At 35.7% G+C, this 25,426-nt stretch overlaps 3 protein-coding genes across 5 annotated transcripts; 2 read left to right on the plus strand and 1 right to left on the minus strand.

Moving 5' to 3' along the window:
- On the plus strand, positions 1-2,701 carry LOC132312278 (probable L-type lectin-domain containing receptor kinase S.7). Its single transcript, XM_059810580.1, has 2 exons — positions 1-1,368; positions 1,517-2,701. Exons 1-2 carry the CDS (start codon positions 174-176, stop codon positions 2,398-2,400), a joined length of 2,079 nt encoding a protein of 692 aa, XP_059666563.1. The 5' UTR covers positions 1-173; the 3' UTR covers positions 2,401-2,701.
- A 5,585-nt stretch (positions 2,702-8,286) lies between these two features.
- Positions 8,287-9,951, plus strand: LOC132314960 (early nodulin-like protein 6). Its single transcript, XM_059813725.1, has 2 exons — positions 8,287-8,491; positions 9,545-9,951. The coding sequence occupies exons 1-2, from the start codon at positions 8,287-8,289 to the stop codon at positions 9,949-9,951; spliced, it is 612 nt and encodes a 203-aa protein (XP_059669708.1).
- A 654-nt stretch (positions 9,952-10,605) lies between these two features.
- Positions 10,606-22,563, minus strand: LOC132312279 (uncharacterized). 3 transcript variants are annotated; one of them, XM_059810581.1, is made up of 18 exons: positions 22,278-22,554; positions 21,933-21,995; positions 21,634-21,788; positions 21,142-21,255; positions 20,569-20,634; positions 19,965-20,048; positions 19,793-19,879; positions 18,938-19,029; positions 18,799-18,859; positions 16,182-16,241; positions 15,557-15,619; positions 13,841-13,946; positions 13,343-13,461; positions 13,185-13,256; positions 12,926-13,011; positions 12,700-12,796; positions 11,584-11,722; positions 10,606-11,277 (listed from the first exon to the last, which is right to left on the minus strand). In XM_059810581.1, the coding sequence occupies exons 1-17, from the start codon at positions 22,486-22,488 to the stop codon at positions 11,591-11,593; spliced, it is 1,668 nt and encodes a 555-aa protein (XP_059666564.1). In that variant the 5' UTR covers positions 22,489-22,554; the 3' UTR covers positions 10,606-11,277; positions 11,584-11,590. The 3 variants fall into 3 exon arrangements, 2 of the variants coding, with proteins under 2 accessions (XP_059666564.1, XP_059666565.1); XM_059810582.1 differs by lacking the exon at positions 21,933-21,995 and having other exon boundaries at positions 22,278-22,555; XR_009483235.1 differs by lacking the exons at positions 10,606-11,277; positions 11,584-11,722 and having other exon boundaries at positions 12,704-12,796; positions 12,926-13,004; positions 22,278-22,563.
- Positions 22,564-25,426: the final 2,863 nt, after the last annotated feature.

Consider the following 25,426-nt stretch of genomic DNA (forward strand, 5'->3'; position numbering starts at 1 on the left):
CACCACAAACTGTGTACACATTTTCTGCTAAAAACCCAAATTTATTTGATTCTGTTCTCACCATTCTCTCTCTCTCTCTCTCTCTCTCTCTCTCTCTAAATCTTTACTACAATGAACCCATCAACCCCCAGAAACTGTTTACACTTTTGCTGCTAAAAACCCAATTCGACTAGATGATGTTCGTCACCAATATGCATCCAAGAAAGGTTCTTGTTTTCTTGTTCTTCTTCTTTCTCTTCCAATTCTCACACCCACCATTGGTATTATCATTAGCAGAGAACGCGAGTTTCGATTTCTCACACCTCACCCTCCGCAACCTCACTCTCCTCGGCGACTCCTACCTCCGGAACGGCGTCATCGGACTCACCCGAGAGCTCGGCGTGCCGTCGTCCAGCTCCGGCACTCTCATCTACAACCGCCCAATTCCCTTCTTCGACCCCCAATCCAACACCACACCTTCTTTCTCCACAAGATTCTCTTTTTCCATCAACAACGTCAATCCCGCATCGTTTGGCGATGGCTTGACCTTCTTTCTCTCTCCTGACAACCAGACTCTGGGAAGCCCAGGTGGGTACTTGGGTCTTGTCAATTCCTCCCAATTGACCAAGAACAGGTTTGTGGCCGTCGAATTCGACACCAAACTCGATTTGCATTTCGATGACCCGAGTAACCACCATGTTGGTCTGGACATTGACAGCCTCAAATCCATCAAAACTGCTGATACCACGTTGCAGCAAATCGATCTCAAGAGTGGGAAACTGATCACGGCTTGGATTGATTACAAGAATGATCAGAGGGCATTGGATGTGTTCTTGAGTTATTCAAGTTTCAAGCCTGCAAAGCCTCTGTTAAAGGTTGATATTGACCTCTCTGGGTATCTCTCAGAGTTCATGTTTGTGGGTTTTTCAGCATCCACAGAGGGAAGCACGGAGCTTCACATGATTGAGAAATGGAGCTTTAAGACTTTTGGGTTTCACCCAATGAGACCAAGGATTCATCCTCACAATGTGTCTGACAGTTCTGTGCCATTAACGCCGCCAATTCCAGTCTCTGATTCGGCCAACAGGCATCACAAGAGGCTCGGCTTGGGTCTTGTGATTGCCGGTCCGGCCTTCTTTTGCGCGGTTTTGGTTGTTTTTGGTTGGATTTCGATAAAGAAATGGAGGGGTATTAGAACACAAAAGAGCTTCAAAGCAGAGCTTGTGACAGGGCCAAGACAATTCAGCTACAAAGAGCTGCAAATAGCCACAAGAGGGTTTCATTCTAGCAGGATCATAGGCCATGGAGCATTTGGGACTGTCTACAAAGCCTTCATCAGTTCTTCGGGTACTATTTCAGCTGTGAAAAGATCGAAACACGCCCACGAAGGTAATGTTAGGAATTCTCTACTGTTCTAATATTTCTACATAATCATAGTGAATCTTTTCTCATTGGTGGAGTTTTGCCTAACCATGTAAATTTTGTGTTTTTTGTGTGATTGCTTTATATGTTTCTTATGCTTTCGCTGTCCTAACAGGTAAAACCGAATTCCTAGCTGAATTGTCAATTATAGCTTGTTTGAGGCACAAAAATTTGATTCAGCTTCAAGGTTGGTGTGCTGAGAAAAATGAATTGTTGCTCGTTTATGAGTTTATGCCCAATGGGAGTCTTGATAGGGTGTTGTATCATGATTCTGAGCAACGCAATCCGCTGGAATGGACTCAAAGATATAACATTGTAATTGGGTTGGCCTCAGTTTTGACATACCTGCATCAAGAATGTGAGCAACAAGTGATTCATAGAGACATAAAGACTAGTAATATAATGCTGGACTCGAACTTCAACCCGAGGCTCGGAGATTTCGGATTGGCTAGGCTGATGGATCATGACAAGAGTCCTGTCTCAACCCTCACTGCTGGAACAATGGGGTACTTGGCTCCTGAGTATCTGCAGTATGGGAAGGCGACAGAGATGACCGATGTTTTTAGCTTCGGTGTGGTGATACTTGAGGTGGCTTGTGGGAAAAGGCCAATTGAGAGAGAGCCAAATAGTCACAAAATGGTGAACTTGGTTGATCATGTTTGGGGATTGTATTCGGAGGGGAAGATCCTCGATGCAGCGGATAAAAGGATGAATGGGGAGTTCGAGGAGGATGCAATGAAGAAGCTTTTGCTTGTGGGGTTAAGCTGCGCTAATCCTGATAGCTCGGAGAGGCCTTCGATGAGGAGAGTTTTGCAGATCCTGATCAATGAGGCTGAGGCAGTTGTGGTGCCGAAGATGAAGCCCAGTCTCACTTTCTCTTGTAGCTTGTTGCCTTTGAGTCTCAAGGACATAGTTTCAGATGATGAAGAAAGTCAAATAGTTTCAGATGATGAAGAAAGTCAAACTCCTGAAGCAGTGCTTGACATCAAAGGCAATTAAACTGAGATCTCATGTCTGTTATGCAGTGTAAGCTAGAGCTTTGGATTCTTTCAATTCTTTTATATTTAGTGTAGTTATGCAGTGCAAGTTAGGTTTTTGTTTTTTTGTTTTTTTTTTTTTGTTTTTGAAATAATATTACTGTTGTTTACTTGAGCTATTAAGAAAGACTATTTGAGTTCACTGGACCAGTTCAAAACTACCATTGAACTATTTGGTCTTCTGCTGTATCTTGAGCATTCATAATGTGTATTTGAAATCCATTACATTTCACCCAATTTACAAGTTTCTTAGCTCTAACTCTTCTGCCTATTGGTGTTACTTTTGAGTGTATAACACACACACACACACACACTTTAAATACTGCTATGCATATAAGCCAAAGAAAGAGGACCAATAATCACACACACACACACTTAAAATACAGCTTAGCTATTGGTTTTAGTTTCATGGAAGACTTTGCAACATGTTATGCCTCATATTGAAAGGCAGTGGTATATCAGAAGACGGTTTTGAGGATTAAACAGACAGTTCTTGAGGCAGAAATAGAGGAGGGGTACAGTTTCTTTGGGTACAGCAGATAGACTTGTAAGTTCAATGTTACCCTCAGTTCCATAATAAATTTCAAGCATTTACGTTGAAACTAGACATTTTAAATACCAAACTCGATATCAATATCCTCCTCAAACATTAGTTATAACTACAATAGTGAAAGATTCAAGCAAAATCATTAGTTACATAAAACATGATAATTTCACGCATGATTCAAGATCTTAGAGTTCATCCATCTTTTGTTCAACTTCAATTAGGAGTAGCGAAGCACGTAATCAATCTTGTGAAACAAACCAAGACTCCAGGGTTAGAGAACTGTGAAACTGATAAAAAATTTGGTCTCACTTACTAAAAGTGAACTCAAAAGTGATAATTTATTTATTCGAAAAGGTAAGCTTTTAAAGAATTTTGTTTGAATCAACAATGGCAGAGCCAAATACACAGGGTCATGGAAACCCTAAATCCAACAAGAAAGAAAAAAACCAAAAAGGACAGCGCGAATAACATACAAGATAAACTTGAACCAAGACATAACAATCCCCCATCTCTATTGCAACAAAGAAAACTCAGCCAAACATAAGATTCTGACAAGCCAAACACATGAAACATCCATTCGATCATTTCTGGTACCATAATTTAAACCTTTCCGGAGATTTTTCTCCCTGTTTTTTTGGAAAATGAAAGAAAAACCAAAAGGGCACCACAGCCGAAAAGGACAGCCTAACACACAAAATAAACTTGAACCAAGACATAACAATCCCCCATCTCCACTGCAGCAAGAAAACTCTGCCAAACATAAGATTCTGACAAGCCAAACGCATGTGAACTAGATGAAACATCCAAACACATCTCTGCTACTATAATTCAAAGCTTTTCGGAGATTGTTCTCCCTATTCTTTGGAAAATGGAAGATATTGGTGCCTTACAACTGATAGGAGAACCAATCAAATTTATCCATATAATTCCAGAACATTCTAGAACCACCAAGTCATCAGAACCAGCTACTAAATAAATAGAATATGCACAAACTTATAGCAGCCATGGATCTATTACTGCTTGATAATCTCCACTGAAAACCCCCACTCTCTACACCACCACTTATTAGTAGCAGAATTTATCCACATCCTGTAAAGAAGAAAGTTCAAGTTTAATCACGTCAACAATATAATCGAGTCAGGATTAGTGAAAACATACCATTCAACTCGAGAGAGTCCTCCATACTTAATTAGAGCAATTCAGCATCCACAATCCAATATTTCAAAACTTTGGATCGTTGTGACAAGAATATTCCTCTAAATATTGTCCACTTTAGACTGCTTGCAATCCTCACTTCCTCCTTATTAATCCAAGTGCTTTTGAAACTTAGATTTAAGAGAGATCACTTGCTCACTTGTTTCAATACATTCTTGAGCAACCTCCATCTCATTTAAATTTTGACTTGTGCTAGCTAGTAGAAGATAAAGTAAATTTTTTTTATTTATTATTATTTTTTTAAAACAAGAAGATAAAGTAAATATACCTCATTGAATCTCTTACTCTTTTAGCAAGCTAATTAACCATGTCAAGAAGAGAAAAAGATAAAATTCACAACAAAAAAATGTAAATACGTTAATTTATAGCAAGGATCATGCTCATTGTTTAAAAATTCTTTAACTATTCAGATAAGGAGCTTTTCCATTTCACAAACTTCATTAAATATGAATTGGACATGATATACGAAGTCCACACATGTATACAATGACACTATAAATATTCTACAATTTTTTTGTAAAAATCTGGGAGCTATTGATTCTAATAATTATCAGCATATGGGAGGGAGGTTCATCTTTAAATTGTATTGCAAATGTTGCTTTTTAAAATTGCAACATGTGACATGAATGTGGTTATATATTGAATGTTTCAACCTCACTTACCTCATGTTTCATGATTAAATTTAATATATTTGTACAACACCTCATGTGAAAGAAGTTGCTGCCTAAAACAAAACTGTCATTTTCTCATAAATTGTTCTCAAATATGCAACAACAAAATCAATATTAAGTTTGCATATATATATATATATATATTTTTATACCCTAATTCAATCAAACGTGACTCATCTGTTTGACCAATTGTCTCACTTTTGTAACTTGTAATCACACAAAAGTTAAAAATTCTTATTAAAATTCTGATCTTTCTTAACAGACATGGTCAGCAAGAAACTCAAAAATGAAAAGATTGTTGATTAAAAACTCTTCATAGATAACATCATGTAATGCTCTTGAGGAGGCTCAAAAATTAGACATCAATAGCCAAAGGGATTGAAATGAAACAATCAATTAAGGAAGTTTGAGAAATCTACCTGAAATCGATGTAGCACCGGTCTAGAAGTAGTACATGTTTTTATTTTTAGTTTTTCACAATGGAAATATGGTCCTCGATTCATTGACAGAGACAAGTATGTTGGGCTGCAGAACCACATGTAGATACACCAATTGAACAAAATTATATATATAATACAATTTGAGTGAAGAGGGTAGAGTATGGCAGTTACTGTCAAAGATATCAGAGATTTTAGGTAAATATTTTTGTAACACCTTTCAAAAAAAAAATTGTAACCTATTGGAAGATAAGTTATACCAAATTTGTTTTTTTTTTTTTTTTTTGGGTTTATTTTATGTTTATGAAGAACAGAAATATCAATTCTGACATCAAAATTACACATTTGATTCAACATTACCTTACCCCCACCCCAAAAATAAAATGAAAATAATTGAAAAAACCTTATACCTCACCATATATCCAGGACCATTGATCATGAAGATGATGATCATGATAGACAAATATCAAAGGAAGTAGTGAGATGTGGTGACAGAAGCAGAGAGAGCACATCCCACAAAAGCAAAAAACTCTTTTGCTGATGGTGGGTTGTGCTCTCTCTCTTCTGTCAACATTTTCTCACCCCCCATTACTCCATGCACATAAATGAGTTTCACACACACATATACGAGATTCCTTGCAGGGATTTATATCTATATATGCAAAAAAAACTGTATCTTCGTGTACATGCATGCACTCACATCATCAATATGATAAAACATGATTATCCTTATACATACATACATACATATATATATATATATATGCATTTACATGCATCATATTGATAAACTCAGCAGTGCAAACATAATCAGCTGTTTCTAAGTATCTTGTAATATGACAATCCTTAGTCACATATATATATGTATATGAACTTGAACATATATATATATATATATATATATATATATATATATATATATCAAATGGTCATTCAAGATCAACATATGAAGGAGAGAGAGAGGATCAAGATATGAGAGAGAGAGAGAGAGAGAGAGAGACGTATGTGGTAGGAAGTGTTGGTGCAATGAAATGGTGGATGTGAAGATAGGGATTTTATAGAGATTTTGGGGGAGTGTTTATAGAGATTTTGGGGGAGTGGCTAAGAGGAAGAGCAGTAACGCATGCATTATGAAATGGCTATTGATGGTAAAAAGTGGTCCACCAATTAAAGCTGTGTTTGTTAATATTTGGCAGTTTAGAGAATCTGCTAAACTTGGGAAAATACTTATTTGGTTGTCATAATATTTAATGAGCTTTACCAAACAAATAACCTTGGACAGAGCCAAGTGATAGGAACCTTGTTCAGCACTGATAGATGCCATGTCTACCCAAACTAGTGAGATGGTGGAGTCATGTGATTGTGAACCTTGGTACCCCCCACTGTTTGGAATGAAGGAATATTATAGCTAGGGCTAGGGGTAAAGGAAATTAAAGGAGGGAAGTCATTTCCTTCGTTTGGTACACACAAAATAAACAAAAGAAAGGAATGTCTTGTGATCCCCACTATTTTTTTTTTTTTTTTCTTTTTGTTCTTTTTTTGGGGTAACTACGGTCGTGGAGAGGTACAAAATATAGCATCGAAGTTGCATCATGCAAAGTCTTTACGAAAGAGAGTCTGAATGCATAAATTTGATAGAAGACATGGTCCAAATGAAAACCCAAAAAAAACCTCAAAACACCCATTTTTGCCTCTGGAAATTCGAATCCCCAATCTTGTTCTTTTAAAAAATGAAGGAAATATTCTTAAGTTACAATTCATTTCCTTTGTTTGGTAGAGGATAAAGAAAATTAAAGGAGGGGAGATATATGGAATTCATTTATTTCCTTTGGCTGGTATTGTCTTTTTTCCCGCTATAATTTTTTGTCTTTTTTTTTGGGTATGTACGCCTTTGAAAAGGTACAAAATTTTAAATTTAACTCCAGGGAAAAAAACTTGTTTGTGTCAGGTGTATGATGCACCACTTTCCACAGCCTTTCACGACCATCATTTACAATGGTGATTTTATTTTACATTATTTTATATTTGTAAGCAAACAATCGAATGATAATGATTATTCTATTCCACTCCCATTCTATTTCATTTCCTATGTTATTTCATTTATGTGTAGCAAACTAGGCTTAAGAGAGGGGGGAGGGAGATTGATTTTTATTCTGATATTCAGTGTGTCCAGGACTAATTTTAGCTGTGCATAACACGCGTCGTCACATACACATCACGAACAGCCCAGATTAACCCGATACACCGTGCACAGACGCACTGGATATTTCTTCCAATTGCAGGGTGCAGAGTGATAAATTCCATTTGCTATACTTGTTTGGATTGTGAGGATGTGTCATGCTATTGTATTTTAGTGCTAAGGACAATTTGTAAATTTATTTACAAATCAGACTCACTGCAAGGGGACCTTACACAACTTTGCTTTATTTTCATTTGGTTTTTGATGATTATAAATTGTTTTTAATCTAACAATACTTTTAAGTTCCCATGAAGGTAATAGTCAACCTGATTTTAATTTCTTTTTAAATAAAAAATGAGTGACTTGATGTGTGTTTTTTTTTTTTCTATTGTAAAAGTTATAGGCTTCATTATTACTTATCCAAATTAAATTCTTTGTTATAACTTGTACTTATACCACACAATATATGTATATATTAGTTTACTTGGCAAATCTTATTTTAATTAAATATAAAACAATAGTGATAATAATCCATACAAAGTCATGTAACTATGTAAGCTCAACTGCCCAACCCCACTTCCCCAGTCTCTTATCCCACTCACCTGAGAAACAACTAACTTAACTGCCATGCCCCCTCTCTCTCCCTCTCCCTCTCCCTCTCCCTTTCTCTCTCTCTCTCTCTCTCTCTCTCTCTCTAAATTAATAAAGCTCTAAACACCATTCATTTTCTTCCCCACTTCACTCTCCTCTTTTTCGAGCATTTGCTTCTGCGTTGCAATTGAGTGATCACTCTCCACCTATGGCTTCTTCTTCAGTAACCAAAGTCTTCAACTTGGCTTTACTTTCCTCTGTTTTCTTGATCTCCATAGTTATCATCTCCGTCTCTTCTTACCAGTTTCAAGTTGGCGGTGACGAAGGTTGGATTAAACCTACCGGAAACAACACAGATCAGGCATACAATGTCTGGGCTGGCGAAAACAGATTCCATGTTGGAGATACAGTTTGTAAGTAAATTCATTAGATCCGTCACTCAGATTTTAGCATTATTATTATTTTCCTTCAAACTAACTCGCACTCGTCCATGCCCTCAAGTATACACAAATTTAAAAAGATCTCGTGAAGACTCACGCAATGTCTTCACGAAAAACTTTTTAAGAGTTTGGATAGAAAGAAAAGGAGAAATTTGAAAAAGATTCTCTGTCAGTACTAACTTTTCTCCAATAATTTTGTGTAAAAAACATAAGTGGTATTTTTAGCGTCTTCAAGTATTAGAATGCTGCTTCTTTTTTCAATAATCGGGGTGTTTGGGACTTCATGACTAATCCACGAGACCTGTACGTGCAAAGCGACCCCTCCACACGAATCGGGTATCAGAATGCTATTGTCCTGCAAATTTCTTCTAAATTTTCCATTTTCCGACATTATTTTCTTCAACCAATGGGCATTAATCCAGATATTATGACCTCTTCTCTCCATTAGGGGTGGGTGTGTGTTATGTTTGTTTGAACTTTTTGGGGGGAAAAAATTATCATAATTTTCTTTCAAAACAAATGTAGCCTATGAAACAAGATTTGATGTGTTTTTAGTGCAAGTGTTAAGATGTTCTTTTTAGTACATACTAGATTGTTAGTTCTTTTTTTTTCGATCACCGGGTTGTCTAGGGTTTCATCCTGACTAATCCATAAAACCTGTGCAAAGCGACCCCTCCACACGAATCAGGTATCAGAATGCTATTGCCCTGCAAATTTTTTCTAAATTTTCCATTTTCTGACATTTTTTTCTTTAACCAATGGGCATTAGTCCAGATGATATGATCTTTTTTCCCTATGAGCAATATTGTGGGTGTGTGTACACATTTGTTTGAACTTTTTGGGAAAAAGAATTATCATAATTTTCTTTCCAAACAAATGGAGCCTATGAAACGAGATTTGATATGTTTTTAGTACAAGATTGTTAAGATGTGTTTTTTAGTACTAGATTGTTAGTTTGTATACATAGTATTAGTTTCATAGATTGAGTTTGAATTCTGGTTGGCATTGTTGGCCTGCATGTTTCAGATTTCAAGTACCAGAAGGACTCAGTTCTGGTTGTGAACAAAGCTGACTACGAAAATTGCGTTGTGTCAAACCCAATCTCCAAGTTTCAAGATGGAAACACAGTTTTTCGTTTTGATCGCTATGGATACTTCTACTTTATCAGTGGAGAGGTCGGTCACTGCAAGTCCGGTCAGAAACTGATTATCCGCGTGATGGTGCATCCTGAATCAACTGAGCCACCAGAATCTGCAGCCTCGCCTCAAGGAGGTGGTGGTGGAGGTGCAGGAGGTGGATCAAACGGCGGCGGTGGCTCGGGTTCTGATTTCTGGGGACCTCCTGGACTGAATTCTACCAACAAGTTGTCTGCTGCCTCTTACTTAATGACTGCTTTAGGAAGTGTTTTTGCCATACTCTATTTGGTCATGTAAGAATTAGGATCAGTGACGTTTTTCTTTGAATCTAGTGTAGTTTATTTAAATTGATGATTGTCTTGTATGACAGTTTTATCTCATGATTTATATATATTTCTCTGGTTGTTTCACTTTTCATTTGGTGGTATCGTAATTTTTTTATGCCAGATGATTGGTGCAATAATAAAACATTGAACTTGACATGCGCTAGAATAAGCGGTGTAAAGAGGACAACCCGTCATTATCGGGTTGACAAGGTCTAGGGAGGGTTGATGTACGCAATCTTACCTCTACATGAAAGGCTATTTCCAATGTACGCAATCTAAACTCTACATGAAAGGCTATTTCTGTATTTTGAATTCATAATCTCCAGGTCACAATACACGAACCTGCTTTATTTGATGAGAAGGAGCAGCATCAAAGAATAAACTCGAGACCTAAACCAATCTTCCAGATCTGTTCAGATAAAGAAATTGCACCTCACAAGTGATAAACAATGAAAAGTAAAGTTGTAATTTTCACATCTTTGATTTTGCTCCGGCACAGTGCTAACATTCAAATACCAAAATTCCATTAAGATACATTCTGCTTTCAAGAAAATTACCAGAAATGCAATGATTTAATCAGAAAATAGATTTAGCGAAGTCCAAAGATAATAGGCAGAGAATCACAAATCCGAAGTTTCTAACTCATTTACCAAGCTGAGGTTCAGCAGTATACAAAGAATCAAATGAGCTCACTATTAGTTCCACGGAGACTTGCATCACAGTCATGGAAATGCTACAAAGGTTATAAAAGAATAGATAAAACTACACAAAATGGCTACAATCAGTAAAACTATATAGGTTTTACATAGACGTAAACCAATGGCATTAATAGTTCACTGATCTGATCCATCAATGATCCCAACTGCCAACTGGTGATGTGCCTCTTCAAGATAAAACTTAGGAGCTGTCGTGAATGAAGTTCCTGGAGCATCTCCCAATGTCTTATCATCGGAATTAATTGGAACTGAGTTTATCAATCTGACATGCTCTAAGATATCAGATAATTTGCCTCTGTATTGACGTCCGACTCTCATTCTGGATCCCATTATTGCAAACTCACAGGATCTGCATTCATGTATACTTTTAAAACACCCAATGAGGGCTGGTCCCATGTTAACCCTTTTTTCACTTGTGCTCAGTCATCTGTCTTCTCAATAAGTTTAGAGGGTTTTCATCACGCCTCAATTGTAAAGTGAGTTTCTGTTGAGGGAACCATAAAGGAGAGAGACTGTGGCCTGTGAAATGGACTTTCTACCGGGAACTGGGTGTGCCTGGAAGCAACTTCAAGAAATTTTACCTGTAAATTAAGACCACATACCAATTTAATAACCTCAAGCAATTATTCTGCTGAAGTGGAACAAAGTAGTTCGTCCAACATCGTAAGTTTTGAGTTTGACGTAAAAAAAAATGGCCATTTTGGGGGTTGAAAGAAAAGTTTTGCTCAATGCTTAATCACCATGTTACTTCCGCAATTATTTGTAAGAAATGTTGAAAGAGGCTGACAGAAATTGATTCCGAGGTTACTAGAACAATTCTTTAATTGAATGGCTTTTCTAGATATTTTGAGGAACTCAAATAAAATGTAGAGCATTGGTTCACTTACATTTGTTTTATGAAGATAGAACAAGACGAGCTGCGAAGGCTCCATCAAGTGAATGCCTCACAGGGTTTGAGAAATAGAAACCATGTTCTGTGACAAAATGAGGTGGTACATATCTTTCAGCAGGATCTATGCTGAATTCCTGCACATAGATAATAATTGAATTATGTCAGAAGCATTACGTTAACGTCGCATTCTTAATTCTAGAAATTTTTAATTAAATTTTTTAAGCCAGATAGAAAACTCACTATACCACGTCATAAACAAGGAGGTACGGTTCACTTATCAACAAAATGTTCTTGTATTACAAGTACTAAGATGAGTGATATATCAAGGCAGCAAAAATCTCTGAGGCACATTAACGAATTTATTCCAGAACATCTATTGATTTGTAATTTTTGTGTACTTTCATTATATTTATGTGTGTGCTTTCCCATTTAAGCATTAGATCTTCCATCATATACAAAGTAGATCTGAAAATAAGTTCCACTTAATCCTCAAAATTTGATTTCACAATTCAACTCCGTAAAACTTTTACTCCACTATTCAGGATTGACTACAATAATCCTATTTCGCCATTTTACTCTAACCAACGTCATAAGTTCAATCAAAGCACATGCTATCACATATATATATATTTTTTAACCATCTCAACTATGTCTATTCACTCTTTTCATGCCCGTAGCATTATTTTCAATGTGGACCACATTCCCCTTCATTAGTGGTGCAGTCAGTAGACTTCATTACACATGACCAAACCGCCTCATAGTCAATTTTCTCTCATGTTATCTCCAATGGGTGCTAATTCAACCATCATAAGCGTGTTCATTTCTAATTTTATCCTTCACATCTATTCCAACATCCTATCTTGGTTACATTCCACATATTCAGTTACGGTCCTACTTATCTTAAACCCTCTCCATTCTGAAGTTTCTCTCCAGATTTCAAATGGAGCACTTATCCCTACTTAATTTCATAAATCAAAACATTATCATCAGCAACAATACACATCATGGAACCTCATCCTGAATGACTTTTTTTCAGTGGGCCAACCATAATAAGCTAAGTGATGAACACATATAATAAAGCATTTTTAGGATTGAGCATAATAACTCTTACTGGATGTCTTATAAGGAATGCAACCACCCTCTCTTCATTCTCTTCAGGATCAATTGAACAGGTACTATATACCAGTATTCCGCCAGGCTTTACCAACCTACAAACACGATATTAGAAAAAAAGAAAAAATGAATCGTCAGAAAAATAAATTATGATAATCTCCTCCTTTTCCAATAATTATGAAGACTAAAATAAAACATCAGCAAAGGAGAATAGATGGTATCACATGGAAGCTGCATCAAGAAGTTCATCTTGTAAATCCTTAAGCTGTTCCAAATCTTCTAATCTCCTATTCCAACGCAAGTCTGCTCTCTTCAATAATTAGAAGAAGAAGTATAAGATTAAAATAGCCCCACTAGCCCCACTAACTTCATTTTGAAAAAAAAAAAAATTGGAAAGATGAGCACAAACCAAAGGAGAAAAACTCCTCACTGTTGATAGAAGTTGCTAAAAACAAATACTTAGATGTGCAGAGTTGTGGATACCTTGGAGAGGACACCCAGTCCAGAACATGGAGCATCCAGCAAAACTTTATCGAACTTTACCTGATCATTGTCCTGCAGAAAGTAAGAAAGAAGCAAGAAATCAGGCGCTACATGTTCCAAAAAGTACTACCTCATTTTCTATATGAATAATTACTTACAGCAAATATACGAAGATCAGCATTAATGGTGGTGACGATATCATCAACTCGGAGCAACTTGGCTGTCTCTCTAAGGATTCTCAACCGGCCTTCGTTTATGTCAATTGCGGATACCTTACCTGGAACCCAAGCATATTCAATATTACTCAAAAACTCAAAATTGCTCAACTACATCACTAAGCAAACAAGAACTATGAACATCATCATCATTCTCAGCACTTCAGTTCAACTATTTATAGCATGAATGATGTTATACCATTAGTTTCCAGCAAAATCTGGTTCATCCAATAAAGAATAAGATTTGAACATCATCATCTTTTTCACCTTTTTTTTTTTTTTTTTTTTTTTTGTTTGATAAGTAACAGATATGGATGGAATCTTTCGGTAATATGTCACATTTTTAAGCAATATTAGAAAACTAATTTTAGTTTTTGCTCTTCTGTAGAAAGCCAACAAGGGTCTTTAAACAGGAATGATGTTTCCTAGTTCAAAAATTACCTTGGCCATTCAAAAGGGATGCCATGAAAAGGGTCTTCCCTCCAGGAGCAGCACAACAATCAATAATGCTCTCACCAGGTTGTGGATCTACAACAGAAACTACCAAACTGCACTGCGATTAAAATTACGTGTGCGAAGGAATCATGGCAGACCAAATCATTCACCTCTTAAATGGAAATAAAAAACAGAATTAGTATATTAGCACAAAACATGAACAGTGTGTAAAAAAAATGTTAGAAACATAGTTGTGTGCTGGCATATTTCGGTCCAAAACCATGTTGAGGTGTAATTTTCTTTTTGGGTCTTTGTTTGAGAGCTTCACGATCCAGAGGTTCGAGTTCATCAAATTGAAGCTTCATCAACTTGGAACAAACACTATAGGAACAGGTAAATAGATTGATGGGAGCACCTGCACCAGTGGAACTTGTGCATGCACCGCTCTAGGTCTCTTCTGCCTAAAAATGTATTCTAAACCCAGTCAGCAGTTGCACCAATCTGACTTTTATATTCACAAGTGTAACTTAGTCCAGTGAGTAGTTGCACTGTTCCAATCCTTACACGACCCAACTCTTACTTATCCAATGTTTTTACAAGACCATTTCATTACAAATTCAAAGACTTTTTGTTTTTACATACTAGGGTTTGATCTTATTTGGTCAAAGAACTGCAATTAAAAATCTGATAGCTTTTAGAGAAAAAAAGAAGACCAGCTGAGCTTCTCCGGTGTTTATTCATTTCATTCACACACTTTTGCACTAGAGTGTTAGCCACGTTCATCTAAGACAATCAGAGCAACAGTTTAACCAGTTTCTTTGCACACACTAGCGGAAGGAGAAAGGCAAGTGATCACTCTGATAAACAGCTCATCGTAAGGCGTTCACATGAACGTGGATCCGAAAGCACTGGAATTGGAGGACATTAAGCGTTGGAGGTAAATCAACGGCAGGTGATTCCGATCGCGCTGGAATAGGCGAGTAATGCAGACCAGTTCCGAAGGTACTGTAGCTCGTTGTATCTTTCTACATATGGTGGATTGTTCACCTGAGATAGCTAGTCTTTGTGTTTTTCCTTGCTGAGGTTTCCACTTAAAAGTCCCGATGTCCCCTCTCTCTTTCCCTTGCTCTTCATTTTTAGTTGTTATTGCGTGTTGGTCTGTTGAATTGCAATATGATTCACTAAAAATCGAATTAAGTTAAAAGCAAGCAAAAAGAGAAAACTAGACCTTTTCACCCCCTCTAGGTCTGACTCAGACATTTTCACAACCACTTCCGCATTGGCAACCCTCAATTTTAGCTATCTTTTACCTCTCAGACACCATATATAGAGACAACACAAGATCACAGCTCATATCCTTTTAAAACAGATCATTGTTGCTCTATCCAAATCTCTTAGTTGGTCAAGCAGAGGTTAACATGATAAATGACTCACAAAGGAGTTGCCAACAAGTGGGGCATGGGAGTACGAGACTTACAGAAACATTCATACCACCTGTGCATGTATTCACCTCTGTGGCTGACCTACAAATAAAATCCCACCACCTATGCATGTACTCACCTACGTGGCTGACCTATAAATAAAATCCCAGTACTCGGCATGGAGAATCAAAATATTAAAATCCCACCACCATAGTGTTTGGGCCAAAGGATGATTCTATACTCCATTCTAAAAAACAAAAAACAAAAAACGAAAACAAAAAAGAAGAAGAAGAGGAAGTGGACCTGCACTTTCATCCTGGACTGAACATAACCCTTCTTTCAGTAATCCAGCTTGTTTTACAATCTGAAAGAAGGAAAGATAGAACAATCAGGATTATAAATGTCAGATTAGATGCAATGATCCAACAATAATGAATTTTCGAGTTTACATTAGCAATATTACATGCCCTTTTGTATAACAAGCATTGTGATATACATATGTATGTGTGTGTGTGTGTAGAGAGAGAGATGGTGTAATGAGAATCAGAAGTTACTAATAATAAACAGGAAAATTAGATTAACTTGAGCCTCTATGGATAGGAACCACAAGGCTGCATTAACATAAGCTACAACCTTGACTGTAGTACCATATAAAAATTAATTTGATAATTCAAGAATTCAAATCTCCAGGGAGAATTCAAGGAATTTTTTGATTCACCTGCTTTCCATATTTTCTGTTCATGTCACGTGCAGAAGCAACAAATGTAAGATTTTGTTTCCCTTTTGCACTTAATGATAGGCAAATAGAAACTCAAGTAGCAAGCAGATAGGACCGACAAGCATTGAATATATAGCAGTGAGATATTCTTGCTCAACCAGCAGAAATAAACTTGAGAATACTTGAAAGGGCTGTGTCAGACCCATACCTGCATCCCAGTTCTGATACGAACAAAATCATCCAAATGGGAAGAAAGTTCATATGGGACCTGAAGTTCAAGAAAAGAAAATAAATATGTGAACACAAGTATACCCCTACAGTAAGGCATGACCACAAGAAGTTCTAAGTTGTAACAAGGATATTCAATTATAAATAAGAGACGTTAAACTAACAGTGCAAACATTTCAATAGGGATAAGCGTGGATTGCGACAGTTTATTTCAGTATGTTTACCCAATGAAATAAAAATTCCGTGAAAAAGAAAAAAGAAGTTAAAAAATTGTTGATTTTTTTTAGAATGAGATTTACTTTCACATGACAACCTCATATAACTTTCTTTTGGCCTTTATCTCATCATTAAACTTTTTCTTCTAACACTTTAAACTTGAACCATATTGTATGTTCCTTTAGCCTACATATCATGCCTTCCATTTATATCTAATCTCATCTCTGTATCTTGATTTCACCTCTGCTTAGTTTCAAGAAGTGGAACACAATAGTATATTGGATTTATTGGATTAAATGCCTAATAATATTCACCAAGTGTTTCAAGTACCCTTTGCATCCAATCTGTTTTCATCTATGCGTCTCTTCATCTTATTGACTTATTCTCATAGCTGTTAAAATCCCGATTCTGGATCTTAGAATCTTACGATTCTACAATCCCACATTGCCAAACTGATCCCGATCTTGATCGCATCCAAAATCCATGGGATGTAGAATCTTATGATTCTACTAAATAGTGTTATTTTGTTCTTCTTCCTAATTTATTTGGGCCTACAATTAATTTTGAACTGATAAATTTAATCATTTTAAATATAAAGTTCAACTCTTTAGCCTAATTACATTAAAAAACAAAAAACAAAGAAACCAACGCCAAATGTAGATACGATCAACTCTGAATTTCAAAGGTATAGTTCAAAGATTCAAAAATTTCCTCTATTTTGTTTTATTCTTCTTAATTTCTCTTCTTTTTTTCTTTCTTTTTCAGTGCAATGAACAGAAAGAATTCTATTTTTCCACCTACTTTGTAATTTCGGAAAGAAAAACAAAGAAAGACTTCATTTTTTTCATTGTTCTTTCTATCTCTATTTCATTCCTCTCTTTTTTTAACCAAAATGTAAACTTTTCAACTGAATTGCTCAGACAATTAGGCAACTAAATTGTATTTTTCTCTCTCTCCTAGGCTTTAATTTATTCTCTGAGATTTTGCTTGATTGCTATGCTGATTTTTTTGTTGAAATCAAGAAACTGATTGTAAGTGATTGTCATGTGTTTTGTATCTTTTAATGTTAATTAGTTTTGCTAGAGTGTCTGATTTGGTTATTTAGCCTTATTCTCTAATATATCGAAAGTAGTGGATTTAGAAAGTAGTTTGAGTTACTTTTCTAACAGTTTTATAGAATCTTACGATTCTCAATCCGATCCTATGATTCTGATCCTATGGACCCCTCATCGATCCTATGTAGAATCACAATTCTAACAACCTTTTTTTTTTTTTTTTTTTTTTTTCCTAGTTGGCACTCACACGCCCCACCCTCCAAGGAATTGTTTGCACCTAGCAAGAATTGATCCTGAGACCTGATGCTTCATGAGGCACCAAGGCCCAAGTCTTTTCCAACTAGGCCAACCCCTTGGGGTTAATTCTAACAACCCTTATTCTACTTCAATATATCTATCTATGCAATTTTTGGATTCTCATGGTTGGAAACACAAATTTTCCATGTCCACTAACTCCTTTTAACTACAATTGAAGGACAATACATACAGAATATATTCAGACTACCCCACATAAAAGACCATCATATGCACCATTCAGAATACTTAATTACTGATGACCTGTCTCTTGGATGAGAAATTGCAACAACAATTACCTGGGCAAACACTCCAACATCGTCACCGATCAGGAAGCCAAATCAATTTCATTAACAGCATATTTTTACAAATAAAATGTAGGTGTCTTGACTTCTGATAGAGAGTTAATTCACCAAGCAAGTAATATTTTTTATGTCCAATATATTGACTCGTTGGCTATCTTCAGTCCTATTAGCCCGGATTTCATTTCATCAACCCAAATCGAGACAATGAATATAAGAATAAAGTACATAAATATCATGCATACAGGCAAGCATATGAAATAAAATACATAAATATATGTGTGTGTGTGTGTGTGGAGAGAAATTGAGATCATAAATACAGGTAGCAGGAGGTAAGGAAAAAATACATAAAAATCATGCATTAATTCATAGTAAAATACAGGCAAGCATACTCAATTCAACTCAACAAAGCATTTCCCCAAACTATTTGTGGTTGGCTACAAGCATATGCATAAAATTTTCATATTTATATTTAGAGAGAAGAGAGGGAGAGAGAGAGCTGTGCATGAATATACGAATAGTAATACTCCATAAATAGATATACTTGTTTGATTTTGGCAGGCATAAATACATATATTCATAATATTCGTATGCATTATATATGTAGTATGTGTATGAAATGGCAACATGTGCTGTGCTGAGTGGGGTGGCCATGCGTCTGAGAGGGATGGAAAGAGACCAAAAAATTAAACATCCGATAACCAAACCAACACAGACATTAGTCAAGCACCTTCAATGTTTCGAGCCGCATCACAAGGTCGGCTCTTGTGAAACCTTTTCCACTGTTTGCCCTGAAATTGGAATTAGATGATGGGACTATGAGATTTCTTTGATATGCATACTAAATAAAGTAAAATGTAATCAGAAACCTGAGGCTATAACTGGGATCACTGTTATTCCATATCATCAGCTTAATAGCTTCCTCAAGCCCAAGGTACTTTCTCCATCGTCGCACCATCCACTAGAAAATATGGAAAAGGAAAGTAGAATGAGAGATGGAGAGAAAGTAAACATAGACAATGACAATGTTGCTTTACTTGTCTATCATTGTACCTCCATTTTATGAGAATTACAAATTAAAGTCAAATCCATTTACTTCAGACTACATTAATTGTGTAATCTAAAACATCATTTGGAACTATATTGAAAATCAAATAGGATTGTGTTACCCCTTCATTAAACCAACTGATCAAGTTTACACAGACTACATTAAGATTTGAACATCCAATTAGCCCCTTGTATTCAGCAAGAAAAGTTTGCAAAACCTTTGCCGATGCCTAACCAGAGTTGGGGTCCTCTCTCTGCCTGAATGGGGGTTTACAACCATAGTTTAAAACTCCAACTTCAAGTTAAAACCTCATTCATTTATAGGAGCAGAATAAACAAACTGCTACCGAAGTTTACAAAAGTTAAGACTAAAACTCAAGTATAGCTAATACCGGCTTTTAACCTAAATTCTACCTCACATTAAACGTTATTTGCTCTTGAGATAGAACCAAATCCTGAGACTTGATCAAAATCTGAAAAAAAACTTAGATGTTCGGTATCTGGGGGAAAGGAAAAAAAAAAAAAAAAGATACAGTAAAAGAATAAATTGACTCTTCTATAAATTCCATGGACAGACCCAAGGATTAATCAGGTTGTTTGTCATAGATACCTCTATGATTAGCTTCAGTTATCCTTGAAGTTGTTAATAGAAGAAAAAGATTCAACACTAAACTTACAACTGGATGAGAATGAAGTGTGGCAAGAGCACGTGATTGTGAACGATCATTGCCTTCCACTTTGGGTAAAGGAAGGGAGTTATTTTCCTGCAGACTCAAAAGAACAAGGCAGTCATTACAATTATTGTAATTACCACTTAGTTATGCTTCATAAGTATAGAATAAAGCAAACCTTAAGCAAAACTAGTCTTCTAAGAACCCCATTGACCATGTTACCAGCACCGGGTCTCAGAGAAACTTTTGCAAGCCTCACATTCTAAAGATATACATGCAGCAACCATAAAAATGAACATTAGTGCCCAAAACACAAAATCAAGAAAAGATTAGCAAAACATAATAAATGTAAAAGGTGTGTGGAACACAGGTGAAATGGAGGTTAGTGGACCAATGTTTAGGACACAATGAAGCCCAGTTTTTGGTATTAACACCCAGCACTTGATCAACTTAGAAAAAATGAAGTTCATCTACATCCTTTTCTGAGTGTTTCCCAATAAAACAATCAAACAGGTATGTGTAACCATCATTTTCATTTTTCGAGCCATCATTTGAGTCGGTCATTGATTATCTCTAGTAAAAAGACAGAAAGGCAGATTCTAAAACCAATACATGGCTATACCTGTCATCTGCAAATTTCCTGAAACTGAAGAGTTATTTTACATCCCACTTACACTATCCATCTTAGCAAAAATTGCTGCTTAAGCTCCAAATTTTATGATTATTTTTAGAAACAACATAAGCAAAAATTCTGGGAATAAAACCAAACAAGAAAATTTTACCTCATCCACTACGGCATATGGGGGCATTTGTAGCTTGACAATCTCGTAGAAACCAATTCGGAGAATCTAGAAACAAAGAGACAGAACAACTTAAGTAACTGGTATATTTTTACAATTTTAATAAGGTTGGAAGTTGAAACATCCAATGTGTAAAATTCATCCTCTAAAACAACAATCAACCTATAGAACCTTTAGGTTCACTGCACATTCAACTTCCAAACTTTTTCACCAACAGTGCAGGCCTGTCATTGGATAAAGAAGTAAGTTTTTAACACATGGAAGCAGGCAATTTTCTGACACTGTTGGAATACAAATCCATATATCTTTAGATGGTCAGAATGTTTCTAAACTTGATTCGAATTATCCTGTAGAGCTCCATTCAAATGTAACTAATCATAGGAGCAGCATAAACAACACTGTTACCAGTTATAGTTCTATAGCCAGTAAACTCATATAGTCATATGTCTGCCAATCTACCTATACAATTTTCAATTCAAACGATAATAGTTTACACATTCATCCCCATATAACCATGAAAATATTCCATTTATTTGACTTGCAAGGCAAATGTACCTGTAACAGAAGAGGTTCTATGCTTCTAAATGTGTTCTCGTCATGGAATAATGAAAGAATCAAATGATCAAGATATCTTCTCCAACGAATGGTGCCTCCAACAATGTCTGTGACCTGTATGATGAAAAAAGAAAAAGAAAAGAGGGGGTTAGTGCCAAAACAAATCAGGAATATAGGCATGCCATACCAACAATTCTCTTGTCCATAAATGAAATTTGATCTATTTACTATATCATCATCATTAGCATCGCCTTAATCCCATATAAATGGGGTCAACCACATGAATTCTCTCTCCAATCTTTTTTATTGCATGCCGTTTCACCTACCATATTTAACTTTTTAAAATCGTTTTTAAAAACCTCATGCCATGTTACTTTTGCTGATAAATGCAATGATAAAGTAAGGTGCAGCCGTGTAGCATATCCTAGGATACAAGTTTCACGGAAGGAAAATGGTAAGCACAATATATGATATTGGAAGTAAGAGAAAGACCAGTCTGAGATCTTTATCATCCAAAGCACGGGTGCGAAACCCAAGAGTTCTTTCAACATATGCCATTTCATTGTCACCTGAACCCTTCCCACTCCGATTCAAGAGGTCAGCAAAAGCACCACCAAGCTCTATACGCATCAACCTAACTGCCGAGACTGTATCAGCCAAAAAAAAAAGTGCATTCAAAAAATCAGAAAGCTACAATATACTCCCACACTCTCACTCAACAATCAAGCAGATAAAAGGAACTGTTACTTCGAGGAAAAACCCCAATTTTTTTTTAATAATAATTAAATTACCAGCTCTGTGAGGAGAAACCTCCAAATTCAGCTTCTGCTTTTTGTGTGCAGGATTGACAGGACCTTAAAATAACATAGAACAAAAAAGTAACTTGGAATCAAAGAGCAGGTGTAGGGAATCCATGGCCATAACATTACAAAACAATTTTTCCAGCTAAGCGGGTCCAACCCTCTGTTTGGTTGCTAAGAAAACTAAACAGAAAATATATATACACAATTCAGGTTCCCAACATAACCAAGCAACTTTAAATTAGGCTCATTAAGGTGGATATTTTAGTTTTTTTCATTGGGTTTACAATTTTTCCTACAATTTCTTGGAAACCAAACATAAAGAACCGAGATTACCTGTTTTACGAGTCGAAATTGAAGGGTTTGGCTCTCGGATTTTCTTGGTGAATTTTGATGGTTTTGAAGGAGGAGAAGAAGAAGCTTTATACATTTCTGTGGAGTTAAATACTCGGACAAAGAGCACTTGAGCCATTTGATAGTGAGATTGTAGGGTTTGCCCCGAGAGTGAAGATGGGTGTCTTGGGAGTGAAAGAGGAAGAGAGGACATACGCGGGAAAGACCAAGTAGAGGTGGATAATGCCAGTGTATTAATTTTATGAAATTTCAAGAAAATTTTTGGAGAACATTGATAATTAGTAGAAGTACTTGTGAAAATATTTCTTTCATTGTGGAATAAGATTTTTTAAATGAAATGCAATAATTTAGATAGAGAGACTATTCTTATTTATTTTATTTTTTTTACCAAGACTATTCTTAATTTAGGGTTTTCTTATTGGATAATATGGGGTTTAAAATCATAAAACTTTCCCTCAAATTAAAAATTGTGCATAAAATTTTCAGTATAATTATAAAATCTCATAAACAAATAATACAGTACTTATAAAGTTATTTCAAATTTGTGACCGATCTGTTAAATGAGTTGTGAAATATTAAATTTGACCTTTTTATTTAATATTAAATTAAAAATTATAATTATTATTTTAAAATTATAAAAATATTCCTTTATAAAAATATTATTTAATATTAGTTAAGTTTTTATCTTATTAGAATCTTGTTTTAAATGCACGTTAGGGTCATTTACTTAATAAATTTGATCTGTGCACACTCGGGAATATAATTGCTGAATTAATAAATCCGTTCTGCAATTCCGTAGATTAAGGATAGGAAATTACTTGCTTGTTCTAATATGGCAATTTAATGAGTTATAACATGTTTCTAATTTTTCTTTTAGATGCACAGTAGAGTCTTTTAGTTAACAGATTGGACCTGTGCACGCTTTGGATTTTTATATTGCTGAAACATTAATTTTCTTGCAGTTACATGAGTAAAATGTTTGCTTTAAATTGTTGAATTATTAGATACACTATTCTGCAATTAATTGGATGATGGTTTTCAACTGGATGATGGTTTTGGACTTAAATTGTTAAACTAAAACATAGGTTTTGTAATTTACATGGGAGTTAACCTGGACATAATTGAAGAATTAATTACATATTTTCTGTCAATTATATGAGTGGATTCTGGATTTTAAGTTGATGAACGATTAAGTTTTGTCTCGTCAATTTCATGGATATTTAGTTGATAAACTGTTCCAATTTTGTTTTATCAGCTACATGGATTTATGTGGATTGTATTTGGTGTACTGATTGAGTTAATGCATCATTTACGGATCATATGCATGGTATGTACCGGTATGGGACGGTGACATACGGAGGGACGGATTATATCAAAACGCTAATTCCAACACATTCATACATACGGAATGGATTAACTAAAACAGTTAAATCCTACATGGTTTCATATCCTGTCAACTAAAACAGTTGAATGACATATTGGATGGTTGTTTATATTTTTTGTTAATAGGAAGGATAAGGATTTAATTAAAACATTTAAATCCTAATTATATGTTGTGGTTTGGCGACGAATAGTTGACCAGCTCAACATTGTATTTGGATGGGATGTATATACATTTAATTTATGTTAGTCTGTGCGGCTGAACAAGCTGAACGATTAGCTGGATTTCTTATGGTTGGATAGGATCGGACTTTATATATATAATTATGGTACCGTGATCTGAGCTTGAGTCTCATAGTCGACGGTTAGGGAGTGTATATGCAGTAGGATGCATAGCTAGCTATGTTGGTTGAGGTATACCCTATTAGGCTTAGGTAGTCATGCCCACTCAGGTGCGTTTTTGCATGTTGCCTTCTATTCAGGTTGAGACCCTCAGCATAGTCTAGTGAGAGTCCTGTAGTGTGGTTATATGTATATATCTATTTATGTACTATATAGATATGGTTGAGACATCTAGGATGTATCTGCGTATCGGGTCTTTGTTTGGATTGTAGTTAGGATAGAACTTGTTCGTGGGCTCGACCCACTATTATTTTTCAGGTAACGGATGGTATCAGGTCTTAGAGCTTGTTCATGCCGAGCAGACACGACTACTCACTCTACCGACGACATAGGTGGTTCCTGCATGGTGTAGCATTGGATTCCTTTCCGGTGATTCGTTTCTTAGTGTTGGTTTTACAAGGGGTCCACCAGATGGATTCCAGAGTTGTAGTAGAATTGGAAAAGTTGGATGTATCAGATTAATACTTTATTTATAAAATTTTATTCTGAGGTTTTTAGTTTTGGATTATCATTCGAGATTCTTTTCAGCAAATTTTATTTATTCTTGTTATCTTAATTGTATTCTGTGTTCATTTATTGCTAATTTGTTTGATATCCTCGGGTAGTCGGGTGTGGGCCTGGCCAACCCGCATCCGGAAATCTGGGGGGTTATCACATAAAGTCTCGCCAACTACTCCAAAGTGAAATCAGTAAGAATAGGCAAGAAATGAGCTGATTTAGTCAACCTATCAACGATGAACCAAATGAAATTGTGATCCTTAAATGAATTAGGCAATCCTTCCATAAAATCCATAGAAATTCTCTCCCATTTCCACTCTAGTATAGGTAGTGGCTATAGAGCTCCTTACGGCCTTTGATGATCAATCTTGACCATCTAACAAGTGGTGCGACCAAGCGTGTGCACAAAATAATGCACAACACTTTAGGTTTAGAAATAATGTCAAGTGGGTACCATATTTTAAAATTTATAAAACCACTAGACACTTATACTATGGAGTATGAAGTGAGCAAGAATCGTCCTAAGAGATCTAAACAATTATAGGTTTACCAGAATTGAATTCTACTTTAGTGCTTATGTGATTGCTAAAAAGGTTTGGTTTTGTGATTAGACTAATTTTAAACTTAATAATGCAAATAAAGAGTAGAGTATAAAAGATTGGAAAGAGACTTAAGGTGTAGGATTCACCACTAAGCACATTCCCTAACTCATTAACTTTTAACTAATTGGGGAATAAAAATGTGTAATCTAGAATGTGGCTAATAATTGCAATAAAAAGTATAAACCATTAATTTCAATCATGAATCAACTACCTAATGACAATTAAACTAAGTGTAGTGTAATTCACCAA

The sequence above is a fragment of the Cornus florida genome, unplaced genomic scaffold, assembly GCF_030987335.1.
Source record: "Cornus florida cultivar Cherokee Brave unplaced genomic scaffold, ASM3098733v1 CherokeeBrave_3.0.0_Hap2_Chr06, whole genome shotgun sequence".
NCBI classification, from domain to species: domain Eukaryota; kingdom Viridiplantae; phylum Streptophyta; class Magnoliopsida; order Cornales; family Cornaceae; genus Cornus; species Cornus florida.

Bases quoted from the DNA above. Each gene is read 5' to 3' on its own strand.
- LOC132312278 (XM_059810580.1), top strand. From the start codon at position 174: ATGATGTTCGTCACCAATATGCATCCAAGAAAGGTTCTTGTTTTCTTG. The intron at 1,369-1,516 runs GTAATGTTAGGA...CTGTCCTAACAG, and splicing joins ATCGAAACACGCCCACGAAG to GTAAAACCGAATTCCTAGCT.
- LOC132314960 (XM_059813725.1), top strand. From the start codon at position 8,287: ATGGCTTCTTCTTCAGTAACCAAAGTCTTCAACTTGGCTTTACTTTCC. The intron at 8,492-9,544 runs GTAAGTAAATTC...TGCATGTTTCAG, and splicing joins CCATGTTGGAGATACAGTTT to ATTTCAAGTACCAGAAGGAC.
- LOC132312279 (XM_059810581.1), bottom strand. From the start codon at position 22,488: ATGTCCTCTCTTCCTCTTTCACTCCCAAGACACCCATCTTCACTCTCG. The intron at 13,947-15,556 runs CCACTTCCTCTT...TCGCAGTGCAGT, and splicing joins TCCAGGATGAAAGTGCAGGT to TTGGTAGTTTCTGTTGTAGA. The intron at 12,797-12,925 runs GTGATACCATCT...TCGTGTTTGTAG, and splicing joins CTTCTTGATGCAGCTTCCAT to GTTGGTAAAGCCTGGCGGAA.